The 23,539-nt window shown below is 45.1% G+C and overlaps 1 protein-coding gene across 1 annotated transcript in view; it reads left to right on the forward strand.

Moving 5' to 3' along the window:
- dph1 (diphthamide biosynthesis 1) overlaps nucleotides 1–20,059 on the forward strand; it is a gene marked incomplete at its 5' end in the record, with an annotated part of 68,228 nt that extends 48,169 nt beyond the window's left edge. The window contains 6 exon segments of the mRNA XM_084142611.1: nucleotides 4,879–4,947; nucleotides 8,532–8,688; nucleotides 10,115–10,215; nucleotides 16,647–16,725; nucleotides 19,452–19,586; nucleotides 19,994–20,059. Coding sequence (XP_083998737.1) covers nucleotides 4,879–4,947; nucleotides 8,532–8,688; nucleotides 10,115–10,215; nucleotides 16,647–16,725; nucleotides 19,452–19,586; nucleotides 19,994–20,035 — 583 coding nt within the window. The 3' untranslated portion in view covers nucleotides 20,036–20,059.
- Nucleotides 20,060–23,539: the final 3,480 nt, after the last annotated feature.

Consider the following 23,539-nt stretch of genomic DNA (forward strand, 5'->3'; position numbering starts at 1 on the left):
AAAAAAACCCCGCTCGTGGATAAAATGTAACTTGTTTTTGACAGTATGGAGCACAATACCACAAAGAAGTTTAGAAGAGAGGAACTCCCTCACTTTTATTCCATAGGCTGGGATCCACACTATGCAGCTGTTGCAAGAGCACATTTTACACTGGCTGTCCACTGGTCACAAAAACAATGATTTACGGGCAATTTCAACTTCTTAAATTCAACCATTATTGGGTTAAAATACACATATACATTTGTGAACAGCCATCCACAAAAACCACTATCCGTAATAGCTAAATGAGAGAGCAGCAGTGTGATTCACGTCAATGTGCTATGTAGATAGGCTATCAATAATAAGTGAATATCCCGTATCGCCCGTAGGCTGCACCACTGCTGTCGTCCTTACCTCCTAGCGTTTATTCAAGCTGGATAATCTGTGGATGCCGACAGCAGTCGAACCTATGAAAGACATAGCTTGGACTGTAACCTACAAAAGCCTATTCCTGCTCTTTTCCCGCGATCCATCAAACGCATTAGGTGTGTCATCATAGTGGTCTCTGACTTGTGGTCAAACTCGCTCAGCCAGACAAACTTAAACTTAACCAATTTAAAATGCTGATTTGTATTTCATTGAGAAAACAGAAAGGTGTCCAATATTTCTTTCTCGCAAACATATTTTCTGAATTTAAAAGTAATCCTAGAAGAGAGGGCGGATAATTTTTGTAAAAAAATCTCATCTGATTACAATAGATTTGCTCGTTACGTTACAGATTACAGGTCAAAATGTTTGTAATCTCTTACTCCTTAACCCTGCCTATGCCCTGCTCATACACGCTAACAGGCTCAGGCGACAGCGAGGAGTGCGGCTCTGCATGTACTTACAGTGAGTACACATAGAAAACGTCCCCAGGGTATTAACATACACGCAGTCCTATGCATTTCAAGACATAGTGGGTTCCTATTAATGCCCATGCTGTACTTATGATCCCCACACACCCCTCCCAGTGTATGGGATTAGAATGGCCAGATAAGAAGAGGAGAGACAGCCAGTACAGGAAACAGCCTGGTCCCACAGGAGGAAAAGCCGTGTGTGTGTGTGTGTCAGGGGTGTGTTTGTACTTCGCCCACTAATCTAAAGTGGAGTGTCTTTGATGTGTGTGTAGGGGCGGATGGGGGTGAGATGGGAGAAAGAATTGATTACCTTGCCTGATAATTAGCTCCCTGAGTCTCTCGCGCCATCTCTCTCTCGCCCTCTCGCCCTCTCTCTCTTCCTCTCTCTCCCCCTCTCTTCCTCTCTCTCCCTCTCTCTCTCCCCTTCTCTCTCTCTCTCCCCTTCTCTCTCTCTCTCCCATTCTCTCTCCCCGTCTCTCTCTCCATCTCTCTCTCTCCTCTTGTCAGTGGATCTGAGGGGCAGCTACAACCAGCTCATACCTGAGTACAGAACAGTACAGACACTGGAAACGGTAAACCAGCAGGAGGCTTCGATAAATAGAATAGTCAGTAATAATGGATCGAAATCAGGACTGTTGAAGAATCATGGTCCATTACATTTCACTTCATTCATTTTCATTTGCATATACCGGTAGATTTGTCATTTATGAATAGTTTGAAATATCTCTCGGCCTCCAATACTGCCTCACATGAGTCACCTAAATGCTTGTCTCTTATTGTGTTCAACCATTATAGTGCATCGGAGGGACCTATTGCTGCGATATCTCTTATGTAGAAGTTGAAATGAATTTAGTTGAGTGTAGCTGGGACATTATGTGGGAAGAGCGACGGTATATCAGTCTCTGAGACGCCCTATGTCTTTCATACATTATAGAATCTATATGATTACAGTAATAAAGAGAAGTATGTTAAAATGGCTAATGCTTTAGAACAGAGCAGCTATAAGAATATCTGTAGTAGGAGAGGCTCCCAGTTCTAAACCTCTTCTAGCTCTCCTCTCTCAGACCCTGCTGCTAATGTCTGCAGACATATTAAGAGCAGAATCAGTGTGTTGTTGCATAATGCAGGACAAGACAGCACAGTGTTCACCATTATAGCACAGCAGCACTCAGCTCTCCTACAAAGGACAATGCAATATGAACCATAGGATATCAAAGGCCCTCATGGTTAGGAGTGCTATAGAGCTCTATCCTCTTAAAGCAGAGAAACACGTACAGGGTAGGATTTCGAAAAGCAGGAGGCTCATTGTAGCCAGTGTGATTATAGGGACACCTTGGATATTATTGCAAAGCAAAATGCCCGGCCCTCGGCACAATAGTCATCACTCGCTTTTAATTTGCTCCTCGGCTCAAAATTACCCTGCTATACACACAAAGACACATACGCGCACACACACACACACACACACACACACACACACACACACACACACACACGGACACAATCTAGTCTCAGTGACTGGGTGTGTGCGTGTTAGTGATGTGTGGGTCAGCTGTTTGTTCACCCACACCCACCCGCAATTGCTAATAAACCGTCCGCAACCGCCCGACTGTGATAAACTGAAAATTTGAGGCCTATGTTTTTTTTGCGCCTAATCTATGTTTCTGTTTATAATTGCGGACATTTTGGTAGGCTATTTGTTAGTAAATGATTTAGTCTGTAATTAGATACATGCTGCTTCTCTTGGCCTAGAAGACTAAATAAACCCTTGCTCACCAGAAAATGTCATACATCGATAGAATTAATGCTTCAATCTAGTTGACATCAGTAAAGTTCTCTCCTTCATCTCTGCTTCTCTCGTGCAGCCAAACGTTTAGTGACCGGGGAGAAAATGCAATAGCGCCAAAAAAAACAGAATCAAACATTCATTTGGTGTATCATTTAACAGCAAGATCTGGTTAATTCTGCAGGAGTTAATATTATATTAGGCTATGTGAGAGGTTATAGACCAGGGAAGGGCAACTTTTGTAGGCCCGCGGATCAAATTATTTGGATAAGTTGTTCAGTTGGAGGTTAGAAAAGTATAATACACAAGGTGCAATTTTGAAATTTGGTTAACATTTGTTCAGCAGTTTTTCTGTTGTTAATCACTGTCAGTCACTCAATTAGCCCATGTCAGCTAAACATTATTGATTGGTAAGTTAGTCTAGCGGCCAGCTATCAAAACTTGTAGTAATCATGGTGGAATTACCGACTGGGGGGCCCCTATTGGTTTAGTTAGTCACTCTCATTAAAAACGGCAAACATTTCTCTCCACCCTATGGCAAAATATGTAGACTTGTAGGACATCTGCTGTAAAACTGCAGCAAAATAAAATGCCCCATGGCAAAATTTGTAGAATTGCAGCAAACTTGCTTTGAAACTGCAACATTTTCTCTAAGCCCCATGGTAAAATGTGTAGAATTGCAGGAAATTAACTCTAAAACTACTTTTTTTCTTTCCGCTGTCGAGAGGGGCCCCAAAAAGGCTAGGACCGGCTTTGACTGCATATGGTGTGTATGAATGTGGGTATACAGACCCACGAGCCACTGCTGCCGCTCATGAGGATTTCAGATGTTTTGTAGCCCCCACCCCCATCAAAGTTGCCCATCCCTGTTATAGACCTGCAGTCAGTGTCCAGTTTTCAGTTTAACCCATCTGAACAGTATAGCTCCCTTCACGTGGCGTATTTGAAGTCCCCGTCTTGTGACTGTCGAATTCATAGCGCTTCACAATCAGCACACATAACATCTTTCCCAAACATTAGACTACTGTTCCGTCCCTCCCTTCTCTTTATTTTCAACTCTCCATTTTACAGCTTTTCTCTTATTGAAATAAACTCTGACATTGTCCTTTTTGCCTCAGTGGATCGACGTTAACTTTTTCTGCCCAAGTTCTCAAAAGCATTTGGCAATTGGTGTGTATTTGGCGCACGTACAGTTAGGCCCTAAAGCGTAGGCTTACGCGCTAACGGCAGATAAAAAGAATGAAAGAAAAACCTCAATGTAGCCTATAGATATGAATTGCACAATAATTATACATTTATGGATTTTTGATGCATTGTTTTCTCTGTATTCAACCCGCCAGCCACCCATCCACCCTTCATCCACAAAATATTTAATGACCCTAATCCCAGATATAACTGCGGGGACTGCAGGTTATGAGTCAACCCGCGCACCACTAGTGTGTGTGTGTGTGTGTGTGTGTGTGTGTGTGTGTCTATGCGTGCAGGCCTGCCTGCCTGCCTGCCTGTGTGGAGGTTAGTTGTGGCTCCTGGGGGTCCCTGTGGATGCTCACCCACAGCCTGTTCCACACACACTTTCCTAAACGCTGGCTAATTAGCTCCTCTAATTGTCTCTGTCTCCCCCTTGGCCTCTGTGGGCTTGCCATGGTAACTGAGAGAGGCCTGGACCCCTCACTAAGCCAATAGTAGGCCTCCTCCCAGCACACCCCCTGGGATGATAATGATGGTGTGTGTGTGTCGTGCTTGCGTGTGCGCCCGTTGAACCCTGCCCCATCACGGGTCCAGGCGGGCCAACTAATAACACCCACTGGGTTAACTGATAAACAACATGGGGCCATGACAGGGGTGCTGTGTGCTGTTGTTCCTATACATCAGGAGCCCCTGGTCACACCTTGAACCCTTGAACCCCAGGCATAGGTCCTCTGAGACCACTTTGTCCACCAGAGAGAGGGGGAGGTGGGGAGGGAGGGGAAGAGAGAGAGCATGTGAGAGAGAGAGCATGTGAGAGAGAGAGTGTGTGTGAGAGAGAAGGGTGAGAGGGGAAGAGAGGGAGTGGGAGAGGAGGAATGGGGAGGGAGAGAGGTGAGGGAGAGATGGGGTAGATATGTATTGTTGTTCCACAGCAGGTATGCAGCAGCAGGGAGTGTGTCTGTCTGTCTTACTGTGTTTGTCTCTCTCTCCCTGTGTCTCTGTGTGTTGATGTGTTTGTATTTATAGCTACCTGGGAGATGGCAGGTTCCACCTGGAGTCCATCATGATTGCCAACCCAGATACCTGTAGGTACCTGTAAATAATAACACACATAATAACTTTAATCCTTTACACTCGTGGGAATTGGCCTATATGGATAGGGCTAAATTGAAATGTTTCTTAGAGAAAAAATATGGAAACCATGATAGCAATCAAAGCGAACAGTTTGGAGATTATGGGGAAATTATAAGACTAAAGGTGAAGACAAAACAGTTTGTCTGGCACAACACTGAATCCAAACATTACACTGTTGATTTTATGTGCGTTTTCCATTTACTGTACTTTTCGCCGCATTTATTGATAACCAAATCAGAAAATACTCTGGATACATTGAGTAACAGTATAAGAATATTCCTGGTAAATGTGGGGTAGGTGCAACATAAGACAAAACAATGATAAGGGTTTGAGTGGGAGGACTAACTGGTGTCTCCAAGTGGCCAACCACCTCTCCAAAGTGTGCACAGTTCCTACATAATTTCAATGCACTTTTATGACTCAAAGAAGAGTCTTCAACTATAAGGTGCTATTTTGAGCTCTCCTTGCTGTGCTGTTGAGGAACTAGAGCAAGCAGACTGGTAGTTTTGTTTGAAACACAGCCCTGCATCCCCGCCTTTACATAATTACTGTTGTTGTTTCCGAATTCCAAAAACGTTCCATGATAAATCGCTATCTGGTCAGGTGGGCATGATGTGAAAGTGTGTTATATTGCCAACATGGCTAGCTAAGTTAAAAATACGATCTTACAGTGTTAGGCTTTCACAAGGCAATTCAGAGAAGCAGATCATAATTTTGACTTATTAGGATCCCCATTAGCCGACGCCAATGGCGACAGCTAGTGTTACTGGGGTCCGACACATAACGAAAAAGACATTACAGACAAAATACTTTACAATTTACATACATTTAAAAACATTAACATGTAGTGTGTGTGTGTGCATCTACAGTGCCTTGCAAAGGTATTCATCCCCCTTGGCGTTTTTCCTATTTTGTTGCATTACAACCTGTCATTTAAATGGATTTTGATTTTGATTTCATGTGATGGACATACACACAATAGTCCAAATTGGTGAAGTGAAATGAAAAAAATAACTTATAAAAAAGATAAGTGGTGCGTGCGTATGTATTCACCCCCTTTGCTATGAAGCCCTTAAATAAGATCTGGTGCAACCAATTACCTTCAGAAGTCACCACCAAGCAAGTGGCACCATGAAGACCAAGGAGCTCTCCAAACAGGTCAGGGACAAAGTTGTGGAGAAGTACAGATCAGGGTTGGTTTATTAAAAAAAATATCAGAAACTTTGAACATCCCACGTAGCACCATTTAAATCCATTATTAAAGAATGGAAAGAATATGGCACCACAACAAACCTGCCAAGAGAGGGCCGCCCACCAAAACTCAGGGACCAGGCAAGGAGGGCATTAATCAGAGAGGCAACAAAGAGACCAAAGATAACCCTGAAGGAGCTGCAAAGCTCCACAGCGGAGATTGGAGTATCTGTCCATAGAACCGCTTTAAGCCGTACACTCCACAGAGCTGGGCTTTACGGAAGAGTGGCCAAGGGGGTGAATACTTTCGCAAGCCACTGTATCAGTTACACATACCGTCCCCTGTAGCTCAGTTGGTAGAGCATGGCGCTTGCAACACCAGGGTTGTGGGTTCGTTTCCCACGGGGGGCCAGTATGAAAAATGTATGCACTCACTAACTATAAGAGCGTCTGCTAAATGACTTAAATGTAAATATCAGTACCGTATATACACACAACAAGTAGGTCACGTGGGGGAGAGGCGTTGTGCCGTGAGGTGTTGCTTTATTTCCCTCACTCAGACAACCAAACATTTGAAAAAGTTGCCCAATTAGCAGGAGGGGATGGGGGCAACTTCTTGTCGCGCGCAGTGTTCAGAACCACTGTCAGTCAAAACCAACACTGCGCTGTGAAGCGGGAGGCCTTGAGCGCTGACGTATTGCATGTTACTGTACAGCTACTGCGTTCCAATTTAGGTGCTTATCAGTGTCCAAATTTGCTATTTTGAACCCATACACTGGTACAAGTGTAAAGAGCTAATCAGGCACTGTGTGTACCATTTACAGTGCTGTGAAAAAGTATTTGCCCCCTTTCTAATTTTCTATACCTATGCATATTTTTGATACTGAATGTTATCAGATCTTCAACCAAACCTAATATTAGATCAAGGGAACCTGAGTGAACAAATAACACAACAATGACATACTTATTTCATAAAAGTTATACTTTTGACTCATCTGTCCATAGAACATTCTTCCAAGAGTCTTGACGATCATCCAGGTGCTTCCTGGTGCTTTTTGGCAAACTTGAGTCAACTTTTTGGACGAGATGGGTCCCATTATGTCTGTCGAAAACCAAACACTGCATTCCACAGTAAGAACCTCATACCAACGGTCAAGCATGGTGGTGGTGGTGTGATGGTTTGGGGATGCTTTACTGCCTCAGGACCTGGATGACTTGCCTTAATAGAAGGAACCATGAATTCTGCTCTCTATCAGAATTCTACAGGATAATGCCAGACTGTCCGTCTGTGAGCTGAAGCTGAAGCAGCTGGGTCATTCAGCAAGACAATGATCCAAAACACACAATCAAGTCTACATGAAAATGGTTAAAAAGCAACACATTTTAAGTTTTGGAATGGCCTAGTCGAAGTCCAGACCTAATCCCAATTGAGATGTTGTGGCAGGACTTGAAACGAGCAGTTCATCCTTGAAAATCAACAAATGTCGCTGCGTTAAAGCAGTTCTGCATGCAGGAGTGGGACAGAATTCCTCCACAGCGATGTGTGAGACTGATCAACAAATAAAGGAAGCATTTGGTTGCCGTCATTGCAGCTAAAGGTGGTACAACCAGTTATTGAGTGTAAGGGGGCAATTACTTTTTCACATAGGGGAATTGGGTGTTGCATAACTTTGTTAATTAAATAAATAAATAAATGTTTTTGTTATTTGTAAACTCAGGTTCCCTTAATCTAATATTAGGTTTTGGTTGAAGATCTGATGACATTCAGTATCAAAAATAGAGAAAATCAGAAAGGGGGCAAATACTTTTTCACAGCACTGTACATTAGTATACAGTGTACTGCTCTGGATGAGTCTGACATAGATTGCAGAATGTCATCATTGTCAGTAATATACAGGATTAATGTGACATGGATCACCTTGTTGGAGGTTGTCATTATGGTGTCATTGCCACTCAGCTGTATTGGTGTGAAACAGTATTTATATGAGATGTTATTTGTGAAGTGAAATTGTGTTTGTGTTATCCACGTATGCACTACTACCATCCTCTGTCTCTCTAATAAACAAGATGATCATCTCAAGATGTGGTGAGCTGAGCTCTCCTGGTACAGAGACAAAGATTAGATTTTCTAAAATGCCTACATTTTCTCTCAGATAACTGCCTTAATACTTGATGGATTTTCATGACTGTATTTTCTCTTCTTGCGCTTCTTTCCTCGAGGTAGATACCTGTTGTGAACAATACACACTAATGTGCATGTTTGTGTATGATTGCATATGCCTGTGTTTTTGTGTGTATGTGTGTGTGCATACACTTGCACTCGTGTGCGTGCTTGTGTGTATGTGTGTGTTTAGGTACGACCCGTACAGTAAGATATTCTCCAGGGAGTACTATGACCATGAAGCCATGCGGTCCATCCGACTCCAAGCCATCGACAAAGCTCGCTCTGCCCAGAGATGGGGCCTGATCCTGGGCACACTGGGCCGGCAGGGCAACCCTAAGGTCAGAGAGGTATGAGCCTGCATCTCAGAGATTTCACACTTATCCTGATTCTACCCCTTCCTCACACCCTGAGACCTTCACTTATGCAATGATGTGTAATACATTTTGTGGGGCACAGCTTCTCTCAGTTACTCAGACAAGTAGCTAAATGCAACTGTGGAGACTATAGAGTGTAAAGCCAAACCACACCCCTCTATACACACACTCCCCTACCTCCAACAGTTGGCGTTTGTCTGGTGCGTGTGCCTGGGGGTCTTAATCGATCGTTGTTGGATCCCATTCTAGCCTGCTCTCAAGACTGCCATCCCCCCCTCTTCTTCCCCCCTCCCTTCTCTCCTCCTCTCAGCACTCTTCTCTTTCTTCTCTCCTCTGTTTGATCTGCTCGCTTTTTGTTTTCCTCTCATGCGTTGTGTTTGACTTTGTTTGGGATTCTTCCTCGCCTCATCCTTTTCTCTAATAGAGAGAGAGAGAGAGAGAGAGAGAGAGAGAGAGAGGACTCTATAATCTCGCAGAACAACCCAGGCTGTCATAGTAAAGGGTGAGAATTTACCCACTAGAGAACAGATAATCTCAGTGTGGCTGGCTGCAGAGGTTTATCTCTCTCTAAACTAACCGTTAGGGAATCTTTTTTGAAGTTGACATTCTGAGGGGAAAAACATCCACTCACCTTTTAATGCACTGCGTGTGTGTCTTAACACTTTTGGTCCAGCGGGGGCCCTCTTCAAAGACATTCACCAACACAGAAGGAAGCTCGGTCCCTGAACTGGCTCAACGTTTTTATCTAGTGATGTGTTTTATCTAGTGATGTTATTGGGTGATGATGTGTTTAATATGTTGATGTTATTGGGTGGTGATGTGTTTTTTCTAGTGATGTTGTTGGGTGGTGATTTGTTTTATCTAGTGATGTTATTGGGTGGTGATGTGTTTTATCTAGTGATGTTATTGGGTGGTGATGTGTTTAATATGTTGATGTTATTGGGTGGTGATGTGTTTAATATGTTGATGTTATTGGGTGGTTTTCTCCAGTATCGCTGGGCTCCATCATTGAGAGCTAGCTGGGTTAATTAGCCATATTATTATTATTATTATTAGCTGGTTAACTAACTAAGAAACACTAGACTGGGGAGCTCTAAAGGACCTGTGAAGGACCCTCCACTGGAACAGCAGAACGAGTGGGAGTGTGTGTGTGTGTAGCAGTATAGGCAGGCAACACAGTCAGGTCCCTTGTGAGTCCAAGGCCTGCACAAACACACACACGTGTTCTTCGTGTGGGCTCAAAGCTAGTGTGACCATCCTCTCCTTCTCTCCATCCTCCTACTCTCATCACTCCCTCACTCTTTGTATTTCTCTCTCTTTTTCTCTTTCGCTCTCTCTCTCTCGCTCTGTTTCTCTCTCTCTTTCTCTTTCCCTCTCTCTCTTTCTCTTTCCATCATAGCACCTGGAATCCAAGCTCGAGTCTCTTGGCAAGTCCTTCACTCGAGTGCTGCTGTCTGAGATTTTCCCCAGCAAGCTGGACCTGATGGCAGAAGTGGATGCGTGAGTCTACAGCACATGCACGTGCACACGGTGAAAGGCTGTGAAAAGGTTTTAAGACTTGTCCTCTTGTCTTTGATACATATCCCTGATATACACAGAGAGACTCCATCTGAAATGCTCTGTCATCCAGCGCTGTTATCCAGCGAGGCACAGTCATTGTCTTCAAAAGAAAACTCCAAAAGTTTCTAAAGTCAAACCACTCGTGCTTCAAGCTCCAGTCGCTTTGATTTCTGTGACTGTCTGTCTGGTTAGAGAAATAAGAGGGAAAGGAGGCGTTAGCGAGACACTGGTGTGCAGAAGGGCTGTCTGAGACATACATGCACACATTCTCCACAGTCCACACACTCAGCAGATTGACCTCTCACTGTGGAGTAATGAGAGTGCGATGTGTGAGGGAGGAGTGCGTGAAGGAGGGACAGAAGGTCTGAGAGAGCGGGAGAGAGATCAGGGGACGCAGAGGTAGTTGAGGAGGTTGTGTTAAAACGAGAGAGAACGTGATAAAAGGTGTTTGCTGTTCTTGTTTTATTTGGGCTGTGATCTCAACACTCTCCAAGGCAGTTACGCACAACAGTGAATTCATAAGCCCGCCACGACTCAAACCGGCCAAAATATTCACAGGCGATTCACAGGCACCTGTTTAGATAGCTCAGTGGCCGCAGATTAAGTGCTTCGAGAGGGACGCAAAATAACTGCTTTTCAAATGTTATGCAGAGAGCTGCCAGAGTGGGGTTGCTCAGTCAGTAGATAGTAGAGTGGTGTGACAGGGCTGACTGGCGTCATGGGTCTGACAGACGTCACAGGACAGACACAAAGTTCATGATATCACAGGGTTGACGTCACACGGATGACTCAACAGGGCTCACAGTCAGTACGCAGTCATCATCCCATTCGTTTCAGCCCTATGACACCAAAGGGTAGACTGGGGTCACAGTGATGACGTTACAGGAATGACGTTAAAGGAATTATGTTACAGGGAAGACGTGACAGGAATGGCATGATGGCTGACATTACAGGGCTATCTCAGTGCTACAGGGCTCTCAGCAGGACCCCAGATAATGAGACTGGTCCTGAGCTGGCTCTGAAGAGGTGTTAGAGTAATGGCCTGATCAGAAATACCCATTTCAGACAGAAGATGTGGTATATTATTTACCACTTTCTTGCAGGTATACCCCTTTTATACAACTGGCGAATTGGGATGGGTGTGTTGTTAAACATGGGGTCTGTTTGCATTGCAAATTAGGGAGGTGTTAAACAATGGAAGTGTTAATGAATTTACTTGCAAAGAAGCAGAGAACCGTTTACACAGACCCGATACCTGTATTTTGGGAACAGGGTCTGTGAAAATGCAAGAATTGTGACTAGGTCTTTAGGTGGCTTTTGCTGTATCATGGTGTTTTTTCCCCTACCCCTTTGATGTACCAAAAAGCTGGTTAAAAGAAGCAGGCATGATACATTAGTGGGATCTTTGTCTGTGTATGAAAGGGTTTAAGAGAGACTAAGGGGTTGTTAGTTAGGTGTATGAGATTGACCTTTTTTGGTAGGCAATCCGGATTGGTCAGCAAGGTGAGTGAGATTGGCCCACAGCAGGAGATGACTAGCCTAGACAGATACTTTAACCACTGGACTAACTCAGTGTTGGTTGGGATTATCTGAACTTTCCTCTATTTAGCCTACTAATTCCAGTATTTGGAATTACTTTTGGTGGAGAGTTTCTATCTCCATTGATTCCTGGGTTTGACAAAAACACAAACACCCTACAGGAGACAAATAGAAATCAAAAAAAGTCTTAAAGCCAGACACTTCAAGATGCATCCTTTTGAAATAAAGTTTTGTTTGTGTTCTGAACCCACATTGGGGACAGTGCTTACCTGTGGGCACAGAATCAAAGACAGCGCAGTCTGGCTGCGGAAAGGAGTGGAGAGGAGTGCAGAAAGAGAAGGGAGGGAGAGAGGGAAGGTGTATTAGCCCACACAGTGCAGCAGGGAGGGCCCATCCCCCAGCCTTTCTCTCCCATTAGTGACACACACACTCCGACATACAGAGTAACCATTAGCGAACACTTTAAAGTGTGCAATTAGACTGTCCCCAGGCTGGTTTTATACCATTGTGCAGATATCTGGCACACCCACACACACTTATCTCAACTGGATCGCAAATACCCTGCAATGTGTTATGCCATTTTACCGCAAATCGTCAGCATTTCCTCTTCATCCATATGCCAATCAACTTTCCTGTTTTAATCTTTTTTATTTTATTCAAGTGACCATTTTCCTGAGATAGCGAGAAGAGGTTAATTGTTTTTGCCTGTCTTGGTCCAGGCTGCTAGGATAATTGAAAGGCAGCAGCCTTGCAGGTGGAGGGAGGTCTGCCTGAGGCTGCATCCCAAATGGCACCTTATTCCCTATATTGTGCACTACTTTTGACCAGAGCTGTTTGCTGTAGAGGGAATAAGGTGTCATTTGGGATGCATCCTAACTGTTACTGGGGCTAATGGAGCAGAGAAGTGAATGTAGCAGGGCGGGGACAGGGCCTTTGTTCACACTGGGAACACTGGCACCCTATTCCCTATTTAGTGCACTAGGTGCCATTTGGGATGCGTGCTCTGTGTGGTCCCCCATCCCCTGCCCTCTCTTTCAATTAGGTCTGCTTATCGGGCTGTCCTCCCTCTACCCCAGCTCACTACAGGGTCCCCCATTCACAGAGAGTCATCAGGATTCTATTCACTTACTGATGGTCGTCTTCACAGTGCATGACTATAGGCATCAGCATTGCACCCTGCTCTGCTTTCTGTTTCCTTATACCCAGAGTGCTGCTAGTAAATGGACAGGGGAAATGGGGACACATTCAGAGGCAGTGGCTGTAGTAGATAGACTGTGACTGGAGTTAGCTTTACCTCTCTCTCTCTGTCTTTCCTCTTCCATCTCTCTCCCCCTTTCTCTTTTTCTCTGCGTCTCTCCCTCTCTCCCTCATTCTCTCTCTTTCTCCATCTCTCTGTCTATGCCCAGTGGTTAGGGCTATGCGGTGCTTTAGGAAGATTTTAGCTCAGATATTGGCTGTAAATTGAATTGTGTGGCGTGCTGGGGGCCTAGCCAGCGTGGCACAACACATGCTCCCAGGCATATCTGTTAAGAAACTGCTCCTAAACTGCTCCTATCCTTCGCTTCTCTCTCCTCCACTCCCATCCACTCATTGCTTGCCTTAAAGACATGCTCCGGTACTTTGGCTACTAAGAAAGTATGTTTTAAACCTCCCGCTATGGTCTGGATGTGTCAATGTGTAGTTCATACATGCATAATCTATGAGCAGAATTGCTGTCTTACCTCAATTATCCATGAAATCCCTAGTTTGATAGCGACTGTTTTCTTGAAGCTGTGCTGACAACCATTTTCCCTACATTTTACCCCTAGCAATTAGAGTTCTAGCCATTTCTGCCCCTTGCACTACTTTTGTAGTACATTACATACAGTGGGGAGAACAAGTATTTGATACACTGACGATTTTGCAGGTTTTCCTACTTACAAAGCATGTAGAGGTCTGTAATTTTTATCATATGTACACTTCAACTGTGAGAGACGGAATCTAAAACAAAAATCCAGAAAATCACATTGTATGATTTTAAAGTAATTAATTTGCATTTTATTGCATGACATAAGTATTTGATCACCTACCAACCAGTAAGAATTCCGGCTCTCACAGACCTGTTAGTTTTTCTTTAAGCAGCCCTCCTGTTCTCCACTCATTACCTGTATTAACTGCACCTGTTTGAACTTGTTACCTGTATAAAAGACACCTGTCCACACACTCAATCAAACAGACTCCAACCTCTCCACAATGGCCAAAACCAGAGCGCTGTGTAAGGACATCAGGGTTAAAATTGTAGACCTGCACAAGGCTGGGATGGGCTACAGGACAATAGGCAAGCAGCTTGGTGGGAAGGCAACAACTGTTGGCGCAATTATTAGAAAATGGAAGAAGTTCAAGATGACGGTCAATCACCCTCGGTCTGGGGCTCCATGCAAGATCTCACCTCGTGGGGCATCAATGATCATGAGGAAGGTGAGGGATCAGCCCAGAACTACACGGCAGGACCTGGTCAATGACCTGAAGAGAGCTGGGACCATAGTCTCAAAGAAAACCATTAGTAACACACTACGCCGTCATGGATTAAAATCCTGCAGCGCGCGCAAGGTCCCTCTGCTCAAGCCAGCGCATGTCCAGGCCTGTCTGAAGTTTGCCAATGACCATCTGGATGATGGGAGAAGGTCATGTGGTCTGATGAGACAAAAATAGAGCTTTTTGGTCTAAACTCCACTCGCCGTGTTTGGAGGAAGAAGGATGAGTACAACCCCAAGAACACCATCCCAACCGTGAAGCATGGAGGTGGAAAAATCATTCTTTGGGGATGCTTTTCTGCAAATGGGACAGGACGACTGCACCGTATTGAGGGGAGGATGGATGGGGCCATGTATCGCGAGATCTTGGCCAACAACCTCCTTCCCTCAGTAAGAGCATTGAAGATGGGTCGTGGCTGGGTCTTCCAGCATGACAACGACCCAAAACACACAGCCAGGGCAACTAAGGAGTGGCTCCGTAAGAAGCATCTCAAGGTCCTGGAGTGGCCTAGCCAGTCTCCAGACCTGAACCCAATAGAAAATCTTTGGAGGGAGCTGAAAGTATGTATTGCCCAGCGACAGCCCCGAAACCTGAAGGATCTGGAGAAGGTCTGTATGGAGGAGTGGGCCAAAATCCCTGCTGCAGTGTGTGCAAACATGGTCAAGACCTACAGGAAACGTATGATCTCTGTAATTGCAAACAAAGGTTTCTGTACCAAATATTAAGTTCTGCTTTTCTGATGTATCAAATACTTATGTCATGCAATAAAATGCAAATTAATTACTTAAAAATCATACAATGTGATTTTCTGGATTTTTGTTTTAGATTCCGTCTCTCACAGTTGAAGTGTACCTATGATAAAAATTACAGACCTCTACATGCTTTGTAAGTAGGAAAACCTGCAAAATCGGCAGTGTATCAAATACTTGTTCTCCCCACTGTAGGTGCCATTTTGGACACAGCCTAAGAGTCTGAAAATACCTAAAGGTCATATCAGAACTACTGCTCTGCTCCAATCAGAACTCGGTGTCAGCATTCCAACTTCCTCCTCTGAGACCAACGTTACAGGGGAAACATCTGACTCATCTACCTTCCAAATTAGACTGGTGAATACTAATTCATCAAGTTTTTTGGGAGATATTTTCCCCCAAAAAAGTATTATGATTTAAAAATGAGAAAATGCCATGCGTTTTGCCTGAGGGTTTGGAATATTTGAGTTAATCGTGACCGAGACGAGGAGAGCAGGGCGGGCTCCAGTGGTTAAGGTGAAGCCCCAATCAATTCTACTGTTCAAGGAAGCAACTATATGATGAGAGAGCGAGAGAGAGAATGCAGAGATATACACTTTTGCAGCAGTTTACATTAAACTTGTGATAGTATCCCTGAAGATGTAGCATGATGCAGTGTTTTAGAGCTAGCGTCTTTCTCCCTCCCCACCTTTCTGTACAGTTGTGCACAGATTCTGAATCCATATATTTGTATTGAAATCTACCAAGATGTGTGTGCTCTCATTCCTCACCGTGTCCATGTGAATACAGCTGAATCCATAAATGTGTCTGGTGTATTACTGGTGGCTGTCTGTCTTTGGAGATAGGCAGTACAGGGAGGGGCTGTCACCGTGGAGATGGAGCTGTGGATAGCATTGATTTGTGAAAGCTAACCCCTTTAACCCTGCTCTGCCTCACCCCCCTCCCCCCTCCCTCCTCCCATCATCTCCCCCCAGCTGTTTGCACCCTCATCCTTCACTCACACAATCACTAAAATAAACACGTATCGCTGCCAATCCCCCCCCCCCCTCGCCTTTCTTTTCCATCACCCCTCCCTCTCTCTATCTTTCTTTATCTCTCCCTCTCTAACACACTCACAGCCCCCCTCCCCTCTGTCTGTCTTGCTATGTAGGCTAGCTCCGTGGAGACTGGGCTAGTGAAGCTTTTTTACTGGAGCTCACCTAACCTCTACTTATCTTCCCTCCATTTCTCCTCCTCTCACACCTCTCCCTTTTTCCCTGCTTGTGTTCCCCCTGTCTCCTCTCAGCATTCTTCCTTTCTCCCCCTGGTATGATGAATGAATGCAGAGTGTGTTTTGTGTTTAGAGTGAATCAGGACAGATCCTCTAACATATGCAGGAGATCAGGTGGAGGCAGAGCTGCCTGCAGCCCAATGCAGCAGCAAGGATTCACATCATGCGCCTACCCACCCTGCTATCTGAGATGTGCACTGCCTCTTTAATGCAATCTCTCTCTCTCTCTCTTTCTCTTTCACTCTCTCTCTCTCTCTGACTCTCACTCTTTCTCTGATGTTCTCTCTCTCTCCTTGCAGGTGGGTTCAGATCACTTGCCCACGTCTCTCCATTGATTGGGGCAAAGCCTTCTCCAAACCCCTGCTGTCTCCCTATGAGGTAAACAGACGGCTTACAACAGCTCGCCACGATCCACACTGTCTGCTGCTGTCATTGACTATCAAAGGAGGACAAGAGCGTGCACACGCACGCATACACACACACACACACACACACACACACACACACACTTCAGATTACTTTTCTCCCTTGGAGCAGGCAGTGTTGTGTAGGAACTCGTACCCTGTGATAAATGTGGCTGGATGGGACTGGGGAGAGAGGCAGGCTGGCAGGATGGGACTGGGGAGAGAGGCAGGCTGGCAGGATGGGACTGGGGAGAGAGGCAGGCTGGCTGGATGGGACTGGGGAGAGAGGCAGGCTGGCAGGATGGGACTGGGGAGAGAGGCAGGCTGGCAGGATGGGACTGGGGAGAGAGGCAGGCTGGCTGGATGGGACTGGGGAGAGAGGCAGCCTGGCTGGATGGGACTGGGGAGAGAGGCAGGCTGGCTGGATGGGACTGGGGAGAGAGGCAGGCTGGCTGGATGGGACTGGGGAGAGAGGCAGGCTGGCTGGATGGGACTGGGGAGAGAGGCAGGCTGGCTGGATGGGACTGGGGAGAGAGGCAGGCAGGCTGGATGGGACTGGGGAGAGAGGCAGGCAGGCAGGCATGGAGACAGCTCTGCAGTAGGAGCCCCTATGTTCTGTCTCTCAGCTCTGTTGCTCTCTCGCTCTCTCTCTCTCTCACTGACTGACTGACTGACTATAGTGTACACTCACAGCACAGTAGACCAGATCCCCCCGCTGGTGGCCTCGCCACACAGCATCCCAGCTGTATCTTGTTTTTCTAACTAGAAAGAGATGGATCTGATAAGCAAATGTTTGTTGGTGTACTCCTGCTGAGGTAGTGCATCCCTTAAGACAGGCATTAGTTGCACAGTGATAACAAGCACAGGGGTGTGAATATGATGTGGGCTGCATTTTAGAGACATGAAGAGGTTTTAATGTAAGCACTATCAGTCATTACTGTTTAGAAATTAGTCATATGCTTAAAATGTACAGTTTACATAGATATTAGGTTAGTTTCCTAATGGGAAATGTGCCCCTTGTGTGAGCATTAGCATGATGATCATCATGGTCCTATTTTAAGCTATGGTCCAAGGTCAGTACATTCCATATCTGTGATAATGCACTGTTTACATGTCCAATCCTATGCTGCTGCTATGATATTGACTAATACTATAGTCGGTGTGTGACTGTGATTCACCCAGTAATAAGATCCCTCCCTGATGTCAATTTGTGTTCAGAAGCTTTCTAGTCAAATGTGGGCTGGCTTCCCTGACATCCCTTTTTCAGATGCTATCAATACATATAAATGATTTGCGCCGTCTGTGTTGGTGTGTACGTTTGATAATTCACCTCTTGTCATCGCTGCTAATAGACTGTATCTGTGTGCCCCGCTTTCCTCTGTGGCGTTAGGAGCTGGGGAGATGAGGTAGAGAGGGAAGAGAGAGATATGAGGGAGCAGTGGTTATTTTCAGAGCGTCTCATGTTATATTTATAGTCAATAAGACACACTTGCCTCCTGTCAGCAGAGGGATTAGCAGGAGCAGCTAGTTTACACAGAGAGGGAGGAGAGGGAGGAGAGGGAGAAGAGGGAGGGAGCAGAGGGAGGGAGGGAGCAGGGGGAGAGAGGGAGCACGGGGAGAGAGAGAGGGAGGGAGGGAGCAGGGGGAGAGGGAGGGAGGGAGGGAGGGAGGGAGCAGGGGGAGAGGGAGGGAGGGAGGGAGCAGGGGGAGAGGGAGGGAGGGAGCAGGGGGAGATAGGGAGAGGGAGGGAGGGAGCAGGGGTAGAGAGGGGAGAGGGAGGGAGGGAGAGAGAGAGGGAGGGGGAGAGGGAGAGAGAGAGGGAGAGAGAGAGAGAACAATTTGTGATTGATATGAATAGAGATAATTGGAATATCGTCTGTATTATATATGAATTCTCTTTATATCTCTATATCTTAATGTTCACTAACGCTGAACATAGCCAGTATGAATCATTGGCTCAAAGTCACGCACATGGTAAGGCACTGTGTGTTAGTTCCTCTCCAACATATGGTTTTGCTCTGCAGCACAGTTACAGTACAGTTACACTACAGTGGGGGCGTCCCAAATGGCACCCTATTCCCTATATAGTGCACTATAAAGGGAATAGGGTGCCATTTGAAAAGCAGACACAGTTAGGTAGGTAGAAATAAAGTGACATCCACACTTGTCATCCACACTCAATATTTTGACACCTGTCTGGCGAGTGTGAGAAGTCAGACATTGTCCCATCGTTCTCTGAACAGTGCTGTGCTCCATACAGCTACTGTTCCTTCTCACCCAATGCTTCTGCCTTTTCCATCAGCCCACTCCCTACCTCAATGACATACCAATGTCAGGGAAAGCCATACCAAGTCCAGTAATTTGTGGAAATGAATAGAAACTGAAATCATGAATTGAAAATAAAACCTTGATTACAACTATAGGCAGCTCAGGAATTAAATCTTATAGATGTTCTCAATGGAAAAGGACTGAAATGGAACTGGCCCCAGACCCTGATTATGAGCTATGTACAGTATGATGGGCTGCAGTAAAAGGACAGGACAGGACAAATCAATGGAGTGCTGGAAGCCCTCTGTCTTGGTTGTGTTGTCTGTGTGGTAATCTCTGTTTAACCTCTGTCTCCTCTCTCCTCTGCTCTCCCTCCCCTCCCCTCCTCTCCCTCCCCTCCCCTCCTCTCCCTCCCCTCCCCTCCTCTACCAGGCAGCTGTGGCTCTGCAGCAAGTGGGCTGGCAGGAGGTGTACCCCATGGACTTCTACTCCAATCAGAGTCTGGGGCCATGGGCGCCCAACCACCCCGACAACCAACCAGCTCGGCCCGCCCGTAAACAGACACAGGTGAGTAGGGCTGAAGATGAATGACATGGGCAGGAAATGAAACCACGTGTGTGTGTGTCAGTCACATAGCCTATATGGAAGAGCTGACTGAGAGACGCACGTCAGCATGATAACACCCAGCGCTACACTGACAACAGGACACATTTCATGATTTTTTAATTTCTTTGATTTGTGTTGATTCATCGTTACATATCTGACACTGTTATAAATTCTGTTCAATTACTTGTAAATGTGAACAGTCAAATGTATGCATTCCCTTTTGGATTAATATTTCCTCGCTATGAACATTCCTTGTGAGTTTTCTTGTCATCTGACCACACATGTTAAACGTATCAGGGGTAGGTACTATCAGCGGTAGGTACTGTCACAGTTCCAAATGTTAACCCTCTCCCACTGTTTCCCTACAGAAGATTGGCTCACAGCCAGCCCCTCCATCCGCTCCCTCATAGCAGTCTAAACAGTGTGGACAGAACCAGTGCGCCCCTTGTGGCTGTCAGGGAGAATGACACGTACACCACCTCCCCTGCTGGCTGCCAACCAGCTCTTATCATGGCTATCGGTTGGAGCCAGGCCAGCCTAGAGGGGAGTGAGTCTATTTACCACCCACAGGAGTGCTTTCACTCTGAGCCCTGCTCAACACCACACCTCCCCCAGGAGTCAGAGAGCAGCACAGAGAACCAGAGACACTTCACCTCTGATATACTGCATCTAAGTTTTGTTACCTTTTGTGAGTGTGTATGTGTTGAGCACAGAGAAACTGAGGCAAGGTATGTTTGTGTATGAAGGGGATGAATGACTGCAGGAATGCATGTGAGTGGGTGTTCATTCATGTATATTTTTGTGTGAAAGAGAGGGAGGAGAATGGGAGAATAAGTTGGTGTGTGTGGGTAATAAAGAGAGAAGAATGTAGAAGGATGGCCCTGAGTTGGTTGCGTGAGATGCCAGTGGATGTGGGTGGCTTTGGTTAAATACAAGACACTTATCCCTGGAACAGGAGGAAGCTGCCAACCACTTTACACTGTTAACCCACAGACTATTGAAGAAGAGAATGCATATATGGTCAAAAGATGAGACATGCTGTTCCTTGCCATTTCAAGCTTGTTTTCTTTCTATTATATTATATGTATAAAAAATACTTTGTAACAATGAAGAGATTAGAAATTCAATCAGACATTCACGTTAACTTCCCCACCCTCTTCATACTGATCTTGTCACTATAATGACTCATTTAAATCTCCGACTAATAATCAACATAAAACTATGCTGAAATGACGGAATGTATGTATTGCATTTGTCAAGTTTAACAATAAAAAAATATATAATAACATGATTTCATTCAAAATGGAAGAAACAATGGAATGTGTGGAGATATATTGCTATGCTGCTGTATTTTAACCAACATGTCTACCATGCAGTAGCAATTAGAAGTGTGTCAGACAGGAGTTCCTGGTTCGGGCTGTGTATTAGTCAGTCACGACTACCTCTCCACTCATCATTTACTAATGACCGGAGTCTGTCAATGGAACATTCTCTGACTGACTCACTAGAGATGATTGACAGCTGTGTGTGATGTGGCCTGAGCTAGGCTGGTTCCCTGAGTACATCTCTGTAGGTGATCTACGACAGTCTCTTTGATGTCACACATACGGCACCCCTCTGATGTCACAAGGCGCTCCTTTGGCATGGCCTGCTGTGCTGCAGCTTCTACTGAGATCAGTCACAGCCACATCTGTTGAAACACAGACAAAGGTGCTAGATGCTGCTGTTCCCACCAGATGCCCAGGTCCTCCATGTTGTATTGGGTAACTTGCTACGTCACTGTATGTAATATCACATTACGCCATACTCGACACCTCAACATTTCCCTCACAAGGCTAGCTAGTGTGTTTATAAAGGTGTTTGTTTGCTGGCTGTTGTCTTGTTGGTTTGAATAGAACCATTGGAAAGCACTGTTTTCTTTCAGTTTATGTATTATTGATATATTGGGAGGTGGGGATTTGGCAGGAGATTGCATTCAACAGCAAAATAAACAATCTAATGCTTGTAGGATTTGCGGAGAAAATAGCTAACTTAATTTAGCTGAGTAAACCTTTGTGGATTGCAAAGCCGAACTCAGAACACCCTCTCTAGTGTCTCTTAGCTGTTTACTACTTTATTTTATGGAGCCCTACCCACAGAGAATCCCTAGCTACATCTTTGAAAACATGACCACTATCGCACTGTACCTTACCACAGCACTGGGATGTGTTTATTAAGCACAGGCAGGGAATAATGTTTTCAAATGGAGACAGAAATGAGCATGCTAAATCAATATGTCTATGTAGTACTTCCTCTGTTTCAAACAATTTGCTTGTGTTTCTTGGTTTCTGAACTAACCCAAGTATTTGCACCACCTCAGCTCTCAGACATGCCTTCCAAGAGACTGATCCAATGCACATAAATGGCCAAAAGCAGAAAAACATGCTATGTGAGAAAAGGCAACACATTTGGTCTGAAGTGTATAAACAGTATGAAAAAAAAAATGTTTATGCACTCACTAACTGAAAGTTGCTCTGGATAAGAGCGTCTGCTAAATGACTGAAATGTAATGTATTGTTTCAGACTTATTGCACCACTGGTTCATTGGAACATAGCTGTAGTGGGAGGCAGTGGCCACTAGGTGGAGCTCTCTGCAAAGCCATTGTGTTATAGCCCCAATCTGATAGTGCTGCTAAATCACCAGAGCTCATGAGGGAATTATTTATCAGAGTGTTTCGTATGGCAGTGTAGCGGGTGAGTGTGCTTGGGGGTGTCCTTCCAAGAACCCTGTGTGCTTTTTGTATTCAGTGTGTGTAATTGTTTCCAGATGTGTGGGGAATGTGACTCCACTCTCCTCCATCTCCCTTGGCATCCATCCCCCTCTCCCTCTCTCTCCAAATGTTTTTGCCATCACGTTTCTTCTGCCAGCAGCTCCCCGTTTCCTGTCCCGAGGGCAGGATTGGCCAGGGTGAGGTTATAGAGGGGTTATGGCTGCTTATGACTGCTTATGAGCTCCACCTCTTTCATTTTGTCATCCTTCTCTTTCCGGTGTTGTTAAAGTTATTTTCTTTCACACAGACATATGAACAGATCTACAAACAGACACACTTTTGCTGTTTTGACAGAAGTTCTGAAATAAAAAATAAAAATGTTGTGACCAGTTGCACAGCAACAAAGGGGAGAGGGAGGGAGGAGGGCATTGTGCAACTTTGTTTTTGTGCTTTTTTCCCCCCAAAGTGACTTGGAGGCTATGTGTGTGAACTCCAGATGATGTCCACGTGACTGGGCCAGCCAGGGCTGGAAGAGAGCAGGCGTGGCAGAGACTGTATAAAAGAGCCAGGCTACTGCCCTGTCTTGAGGGTAATGGTCAGCCCAAGGTCTCTGTCCCTCCACACCTTCTGGAATATTCCATTTAGAATATTCTATCACTACAAAGAAGAGGATCTGGTTCTTTTGACAGGTGAATTTTGGAGACGTGGTTGTTAATTATGTGGGTGAGACTGTGTGATTAGGGGTAGTAATGATGTAGTATGCTGTGGAGCTCATCTCTTTGTGCTGCATTGGTATGTTAACATGGCATTTGTGGCAGCATTTCTAATGTTGTATCTCATCTACAGTGGAAATAATATGATTGTAAGCATACTCAGTCTAAATTTAAGAGTATTGCTGTCAAAATAGATTGCCACTGTATGATGTACAGTCCTGGTGAAAAGTTTTGAGAATGACACAAATATTAACTTTCACAAAGTCTGCTGCAGAATGTTATGAAGAGTGATCAGATGAATTGCAATTAATTGCAAAGACCCTCTTTGCCATGAAAATGAACTTAATCCCAAAAAACATTTCCACTGCATTTCAGCCCTGCCACAAAAGGACCAGCTGACGACATGTCAGTGATTCTCTCGTTAACACAGGTGAGTGTTGATGAGGACAAG

This window comes from Coregonus lavaretus (genome assembly GCF_964263955.1).
Source record: "Coregonus lavaretus genome assembly, chromosome: 26".
In the NCBI taxonomy this organism is placed as follows: domain Eukaryota; kingdom Metazoa; phylum Chordata; class Actinopteri; order Salmoniformes; family Salmonidae; genus Coregonus; species Coregonus lavaretus.